Consider the following 8,288-nt stretch of genomic DNA (forward strand, 5'->3'; position numbering starts at 1 on the left):
ACAGGAGAGTCTTAGTTACAAGGAGAAAGACTATGCGTGCTAAATTTTGCTTTCAGGATCATGGAACATTGAAGCCATGAGGGAAGAACTTTCGGTTCCCCAAAGTTTCTGAACTGCTTCTGCAACTGTGGTCTGGGAATGGTAACATCACTATCTGGGAGTCTGTTGAAAACACAAATTCCTGGGTCCCAACTAGAACTACTGAATCAGAATCTAGCAATCTGTTTTGAAAAGCCGGGCCCGGTGAGGTGGCTCACGCCTGCAATCCCAGTACTTTGGGAGGCCGAGACGGGTGGATCACGAGGTCAAGAGATCGAGACCATCCTGGTCAACATGGTGAAACCCCATCTCTACTAAAAATACAAAAAATTAGCTGGGCATGGTGGCGCGTGCCTGTAATCCCAGCTACTCAGGAGGCTGAGGCAGGAGAATTGCCTGAACCCAGGAGGCAGAGGTTGCGGTGAGCCGAGATCGCGCCATTGCACTCCAGCCTGGGTAACGAGCGAAACTCCGTCTCAAAAAAATAAAAAAAAAAAAAACAAAGAAAAGCCCTGCAGCTGATTCTGATGCTTGCTAAAGTGCAAGAGGCATTGGGCTATACCATCTTGTTATTAGACAACTATGCAGGAAAATAGCTATGTTATCAGACTGTATTCAAAGGCCCTGAAACCTGAATATTTTAAAATACTTCTTCCAGCTAGATGTGGTAGCTCACAACTAAAATCTCAGCACTCTGGGAGGCCAAGGTGGAAGGATCACTTGAGCCCACGACAAGCCTGGGCAACATATCAAGACCCTGTCTCTTACACACACACACATACACACACACACACACACACACACACACACCACAAAACACAAAACAGACAGGGCGAGGTGGCTCATACCTATAATCCCAGCACTTTGGGAGGCCTTGGTGAGTGGTTCACTGGAGGTTGGAAGCTTGAGACCAGCCTGACCAACATGGAGAAACCCCGTCTCTACTAAAAACATAAAAAATTAGCTGGGCGGGTGGCACATGCCTGTAATCCCAGCTATTCATGAGGCTGAGGCAGGAGAATTGTTTGAACCCCAGAGACGGAGGTTGCAGTCAGCCGAGACTGTGCCATTCATTGCACTCCAGCCTGGGCAACAAGAGTGAAACTGTTTCAAAAAAAAAAAAGATTTTATTAGTAGTCAAAACTTTCAAGTTTTAACCAAAAAAGTATACACATATAGTTAATGCAAGAGATTTCACAAGACCGTGATCTTACCATAATATTTTATATTAAATCTAACATATTACATTGTTTTCCAAATGCTTTTCTTGCCTAACAAAAGTGGGGGTGTAACCCCATCACAAGAAAAGACCCATACAATTCTGATGTCCCTGTGCTAATTTTATTCATGGAATGCTATCCTTGCCTTAGTTCATTAATTTCCCAAGGAAATTAGCACTCATAACCCACTCCTTTTATTTTACCAAAACAACAAAGAATTAAAACACATACACACACACACACACACACACACACTTATGCACTTTTATAGACCTACAAATGTACCTTTACAATTCTACAATAGGATGGCAAACTTCATATTCGAAACATTTTATGAAGGATAAAAAAGTCTTTTTCAATCAGTATGTTCACACTTTCTGGCCTCTCATTGGGAAGCTGCAAGATGTCCTTCAATAAGATCCTGAACACGGGACAGAATAATCTCATTAGAGCTGCTGCAATTCTCTGGACCATATGGTGGGTCTATAGTCAGGACCCCAGCCACACAGAGAGTCCTTGGAGAGTCTCCCTGTTCAGTGATGGGGATGTGGTTCTTCTCGAGCCATTTCTTTAGGCTGTTCTTTCTCTCTTCCAGATCCTCCTGGCTGTACGCTTTGCAGTCTCCAGACATAAACAAATGCATCAGCTTCTCCTTCACTCTATGGTCCCCTTCATTCACAGTTTCAACAGTTTGCACAGCATGTCCCATAATTCCGGTCACAGACATGCTGCCATCTTCAAGGAAGTTCACAAGGACGATACTTTGTGGAGGAAAAGTAAGTTCAGAGATGTCATCAACCCAAGTAGGTCACTAGAATAATAGATGATACTCTCTCCTGTTTGAAATTAATCCTGTCACCAACAAATGCTTCCATTTATTCAACAAGCATTCATTAAAGATCCTAAACATGTAAACTTTTTACCCAGCTTACAGACAATCATTGTGGGATACAATTAAAGGATTAAACAAAAGGGTTATGAATGGCTTAAATGTGTATTAGAAAAGAAGGCAGGGTACTTAACTTTTAGAGTTAAAAAAACAATAACCAGGCCAGACACAGTGGCTCACGCCTGTAATCTCAGCACTTTGGGAGGACAAGGTGGGTGAATCACTCAAGGTCAGGAGTTTGAGAAGAGCCTGGCCAACAAGATGAAACACCATCTCTACTAAAAATACTAAAATTAGCTGGGTGTGGTAGCACATGCTTGTAATCCTAGCTACTCGGGAGGCTGAGGCAGGAGAGTCACTTGAACCTGGGAGGCAGAGATTGCAGTGAGCCAAGATCGAACCACTGAACTCCAGCCTGGGCAATAGAGCAAGACTCCTCAAAAGGAAAAAAAAAAAAAAAAAAGTCAGGTGCCATGGCTCACACCTGTAACCCCAACACTTTGGGAGGCCAAGATGGGTAGATCATGAGGTCAGGAGATCAAGACCACCCTGGCTAACACAGTGAAACTCATCTCTACTAAAAATATGCATCTGTAGTCCCAGCTACTTGGGAGGCTGAGGCAGGAGAATTGCTTGAACCCGGGAGGTAGAGGTTTCAGTGAGCTGAGATGGTGCCACTGCACTCCAGCCTGGGCAACAGAGCGAGACTCTGTCTCAAAAAGAAAAAAAAGTTATTGTGGTTACATTTATTTAAAAGTCCTTATCTTTTTTTTTTTTAACTACTGTGTTGGATGACAAAGTCCTTATCTTTTAAAAGATATATTGAAATATTTATAAATGAAATTATAGGCTGGGGACTGTGGCTCACGCCTATAATCCAGCACTTTGGGAGGCCAAGGTGGGCAGATCACTTGAGGTCAGGAGTTCAAGACCAGCCTAGCCAATACGGTGAAAACCCATTTCTACTAAAAATATAAAAATTAGGCCAGGTGCTGCGGCTCACACCTGCAATCCTGGCACTTTGGGAGACCGAGGCGGGCAGAACAGGAGTTTGAGACAGCCTGGCCAACATGGCAAAATCCAGTCTCTACTAAAAATACAAAAATTAGCCGGGTGTGGTGGTACTTGCCTATAATCCTCCCAGCTATTCAGGAGGCTGAGGCAGGGGAATCGCTTGAACTCAGGAGGTAGAGATTGTAGTGAGCCAACACTGCTCCACTGTACTCCAGCCTGAGTGACAGAGCAAAAAAAAAAAAAATTAGCCAGGTGTGGTGGCACAGGCCTATAGTCACAGCTACTCAGGAGCCTGAGGCACAAAATCACTTGACCCAGGAGCAGGAGGTTGCAGTGAGCCCAGATCCTCCCACCACTGCACTCCAGACTAGAAGACAGAGTTAGACTCCATCTAAAAAAAAAACCCAAAAAACAAAAAAATTATATGATGTCTAGAATTGTATTTAAAATATTTGGAGGGAGTGTAAAGTTAGTGTCTGTTTTACTATTTTCACATTTGTATATGTTTGAAACTTCCCATTAAAAATATATTAAATTGGCCGGACCCAGTGCCTCACACCTATAATCCTAATACTTTGGGAGGCCACGGCAGGCGGATCACCTGAGGTCAGGAGTTCAAGACCAGCCTGGCCAACATGGTGAAACCCCGTTTCTACTAAAAATACAAAAATTAGCCAGGCATGGTGGTACATGCATGTAACCCCAGCTACTCAGGAGGCTGAGGCACAAGGATTGCTTGAACCTGAGAGGCAGAAGTTGTAGAGAGCTGAGATCGCACCACTGACTGCATCACCCCAGTCTAGGTGACACAGCAAGACTTTGTCTCAAAAAAGAAATATGTATAGTAAGAATAATTTCTGTGCCCCATTTCTATGAACTTGTCTGGTCTAATAAGGTAATCTGTAGTTGGAATAGCATTTAGTTCAAAGGCAGTTAAGTTCTTTTTTTTTTGAGATGGCGTTTTGCTCTTATTGCCCGGGCTGGAGTGCAATGGTGTGATCTCGGCTCACCACAACCTTGGACTCCCTGGATCAAGCGATTCTCCTGCCTCAGCCTCCCGAGTAGCTGGGATTACAGGATCTTGACACCATGCCCAGCTAATTTTTGTATTTTTAGTAGAGAAGGAGTTTCACCATGTTGACTAGGATGGTCTGAATCTCTTGACCTCATGATCTGCCTGCCTGGCCTCCCAAAGTGCTAGGATTACAGGCGTGAGCCACCACGCCTGCCAGCAGTTAAGTTCTTATATGTAGGCTGGGTACAGTAACTCAGCCTGTGATGCCAGCACTTTGGGAGGCTAACGCGGGCAGATCCTTTGAGCTCAGGAGTTTGAGACCAACCTGGGCAACATGGTTAAAACCCCGTCTCTACAAAAAAATACAAAAATTAGCCAGGCATGGGTGGCAAATGCCTGTAGTCCCAGCTACTCTGGAGGCTAAAGCAGGAGAATCGCTTGAACCTGCAAGGCGGAGGTTTCAGAGAGCCAAGATCGCAGGACTGCACTCCAGCCTGGGTGACAGTGAGACCCTGTCTCAAACAAACAAAAAATTCTTATATGAAAATATTAATAATTAGCCTTTATCTGCTTTCTTAGTTTGACTATAACATACAGGCAGCACAAAAGTGTATCAGATTTCAGGCAAGTAGGAAGCATACTCACTTGGCAGAGACAGGGTCTGTAGTTAAAACCCATCCTTTATACTCGTTCTTCTCACTGGCTGTCACTCGGACCTCTTTGTAAATGTAATCTTGCCATTCTAGGGGGCCTTTCTTCATCCATTCACTCATGATTGCCACCTGGCTAGATCTGAAACAACCACCAATGCTGGTTAATTTATGTTCCACTTAAGCAAATGTCTTATCTCTAATCTCCATCCTGTCCTAGAGACAGAGAACATCTGTGATTTGCCTCAAGTTCGTAATAAGCTACTTAATACAAGTAAATACATGTACAAGGAACTGATACTATAGTTGGGGGAAAGAACATGTGTAAAGACTACTTGAGAATTTTTGCTGGCTGGGAGTGGTGGCTCATGCCTGTAATCCAAGCACTTTGGAGGCCAAGGCAGGTGCATCACCTGAGGTCGGGGGTTCAAGACCAGCCGGACCAACACGGTGAAACCCCGTCTTATAAAAAAAAAAAGAGAGAGAGAGAGAATTTTTGTTTATCAGGAAAAGTAATATAGTTAATATGTACAGTTCAGCCTGAAGCCGAGGGGGACACCGAGCTGCCACAAGTGCAGTCTGGGGAAATTCATCTGGCCCAGATCTATTCCGGTCCGCAACCACATTCCAAATCGTTTTCACTCTGGCCTGCAGATGATGCTCAAACCCTTCAACTCTTGTTTTTCCCTTCCATCGACGAAAGGAGTTAGCCCCACTCCTCAACTTAAGCAGAGAACTCTCCTGATATCCACCCACTCACTCTCTGGCTCTGTGTCTCAGCTGGATCCCGCCACCAAGAGGCACCCGATTTATGGCAAATGCCCCTTAAAATTTGTTTGAAGGATGCACAAACGAGGGGCCAGAGGCTACAGCTCCAGAGCTTAGATTTCTGGTCCTGGAAAGCCACAAGATACATAAGGTTGTATTCAAAACCAAGTGGTACTTAACGTTTAATCTTGACAAACGAGAAAAATACCGGTTAAAAAACTCCTTGCAACACTGGCTACTCCAGCAACCACGCTATGAGGAAGGACAGCCGAGCGGAGCCAGCCTGAGACCAGCATGCTTTGCGCCGATCGTCACTTCCTTTTCCCAGAATCCTCTGATTTGTAGTCCTGCTTGGCGGTCTGAGAGTTGCGGGGCTTCGAGAGCAGGGTGCGTGCAGAGGCTGAGATTCTTCTGTAATAATAATAATAATAATAATAATAAAACGCCATGTCATCTAGGGATATACCTCTCCATTACCACGACGGACATTTCATATAATCTCTTTTTCTTTTCTTTTTTTTTTTTGAGACGGAGTTTCGCTGTTGTTACTCAGACTGGAGTGCAATGGCACGATCTCGGCTCACCGCAACCTCCACCTCCTGGGTTCAAGCAGTTCTCCTGCCTCAGCCTCCCGAGTAGCTGGGACTACAGGCGTGCACCACCACGCCCAGCTAATTTTTGTATTTTTAGTAGAGACGGGGTTTCATCTTGTTGACCAGGATGGTCTCGATCTCTTGACCTCGTGATCCACCAGCCTCGGCCTCCCAAAGTGCTGAGATTATAGGCGTGAGCCACCGCGCCCGGCCTATAATCGCTTTTTCAAAGACGAGAAAGCTCGTGCCAGGTACTCAATGATAGTAGACCTGGAAATGGACTTTTGCCTTAGAATCAAAACACATGAACCCTCTGGGTACATCCTAAAGCTTTAGAAATGTGAGGAGAACGTGCCGTGGGTAAGAGCGATAGGGCTGCTACAGGAAAGGGGTCCCGATCCAGACCCCAAGAGAGAGTTGTTGGATCTTAGGCAAGAAGGAATTCAGATCGAGTTAGCAGTGCAAAGCAAAAGCAAGTTTACTAAGAAAGTAAAGTGGTGGCCGGGAGCGGTGACTCACACCTGTAATCCCAGCACTTTGGGAGGCCAAGGCGGGTGGATCACGAGGTCAGGAGTTCGGGAGAAGCCTGGCCAAGACAGTGAAACCCCACCTCTACCAAAAATACAAAAATTAGCCGGGCGCGATGGCAGGGGCCTGTAATCCCAGCTACTCAGGAGGTTGAGGCAGGAGAATCGCTTGAACCCAAGAGGCAGAGGTTGCAGTGAGCCGAGATAGCACCCCTGCACACTAGCTTGAGCAACAGAGCGAGACTTCATCTCAAAAAAAGAGAAAAGAAAGTGGTGAAATAACAGCTACTCCATAGCTCCATAGACAGGGTAGGATGTTCCCGAAAGAGGAGGAAGGTGTCCACCCTAGATACAATAGTCCTATATATGAGGAGATGCGCTCTGCTACAAGGTGTTGTAGTAAAGGATTAATTTTCTTAATTCTATATTTTGCAAGAATCAATATTATTATATTTAAAGCAAAATTAGGAATACTTTTGTTCTGTATATATCAGGGTATCTGGACACTCCCAAGTCTGGGTCTGTTTAGTAACTTTTTTTTTTTTTTAGACAGAGTCTCATACTGTCACCCAGGCTGGGGTGCAGTGGTGCAGTCTCAGCTCACTGCAACATTCACCTCCTGGGTTCAAGTGATTCTTGTGCCTCAGCCTCCCCAGTAGCTAGGATTACAGGCGCGCACCACCACATCTGGCTAATTTTTGTGTTTTTAGTAGAGATGTGTTTCACCATGTTGGCCAGGCTGATCTTGAACTCCTGACCTCAAGTGATTCGCACGCCTCAGCCTCCCAAAGTGCTGGGATTACAAGCGTGAGCCACCATGCCTGGTCAGTAAATATTATTATTTTGTTCCCTTAATAACCTTAGTGGCTGGGAATGCCTAACTTTCTGAGAATGCAGCCCAGCAAGTCCCAGCCTCATTTTCCTAGCCCTCACTCCAAATGGAGTCACTCTGGTTCGAACACCTCTGAGAGGGCCAAGGTATTTCTTGTTTGCTTGGCTTGTATAGGGCAATTAAAATGCCTGTTCCTTTGGGATGTGCTCTCAGTACAATCTTAAGAAAGGCGCAGAAGAAGCTGGAAAGAAACGCACCAGATGGGGTTGAATTTAATCCAGCAGATCACTCTCTATAAACCCCTCCAGTGGAAAAGTGCAAAAGACTTGCTTCTGCTACAAATTTCTGGTTACAGACTTGACTGGCTTCTGGCATGATCCAGAATGTTTTTTAGGACTGTGATCCTGAAAAATGGTACAAGGTGGTAAACACTGAATTCCTGCAAATGTAAAAACCAAGGGAGATTTGCAAAAACCGAATGAAAAGACTATCAGACAAAGGCATAGAAAACATCACAAATTAATCACTCCTTGAGATTTACATTCCATATAACCCTCAAAGCATATTTTCTTATTGTCATCATTTCAGTAATCTTTCCCATAGCTTTTATTCATTGCATGATTGACTGATTATATTAATGTAGTTTTGGTGGATTGTTAGATTTTGCTGGTTAAAGCCCTCTGTAAACCTACAAAGAGCTCATATAAATGCCAATTGTTATTATTGTGTGAAGGAAAACAT

At 44.6% G+C, this 8,288-nt stretch overlaps 1 protein-coding gene across 3 annotated transcripts; it reads right to left on the minus strand.

Annotated features, from left to right (window-relative positions):
* Nucleotides 1–1,146: 1,146 nt before the first annotated feature.
* Nucleotides 1,147–5,886, minus strand: GEMIN6 (gem nuclear organelle associated protein 6). Of its 3 annotated transcripts, none has more exons than XM_002757832.7 (3): nt 5,804–5,886; nt 4,823–4,969; nt 1,147–2,020 (listed from the first exon to the last, which is right to left on the minus strand). In XM_002757832.7, exons 2-3 carry the CDS (start codon nt 4,948–4,950, stop codon nt 1,645–1,647), a joined length of 504 nt encoding a protein of 167 aa, XP_002757878.1. In that variant the 5' UTR covers nt 4,951–4,969; nt 5,804–5,886; the 3' UTR covers nt 1,147–1,644. The 3 variants fall into 3 exon arrangements, with proteins under 3 accessions (XP_002757878.1, XP_017819886.1, XP_008979077.1); XM_017964397.4 differs by having other exon boundaries at nt 5,776–5,886; XM_008980829.5 differs by having other exon boundaries at nt 5,588–5,886.
* Between the last annotated feature and the right edge of the window lie 2,402 nt (nt 5,887–8,288).

The sequence above is a fragment of the Callithrix jacchus genome, chromosome 14 (assembly GCF_049354715.1).
Source record: "Callithrix jacchus isolate 240 chromosome 14, calJac240_pri, whole genome shotgun sequence".
Lineage (NCBI taxonomy): Eukaryota > Metazoa > Chordata > Mammalia > Primates > Cebidae > Callithrix > Callithrix jacchus.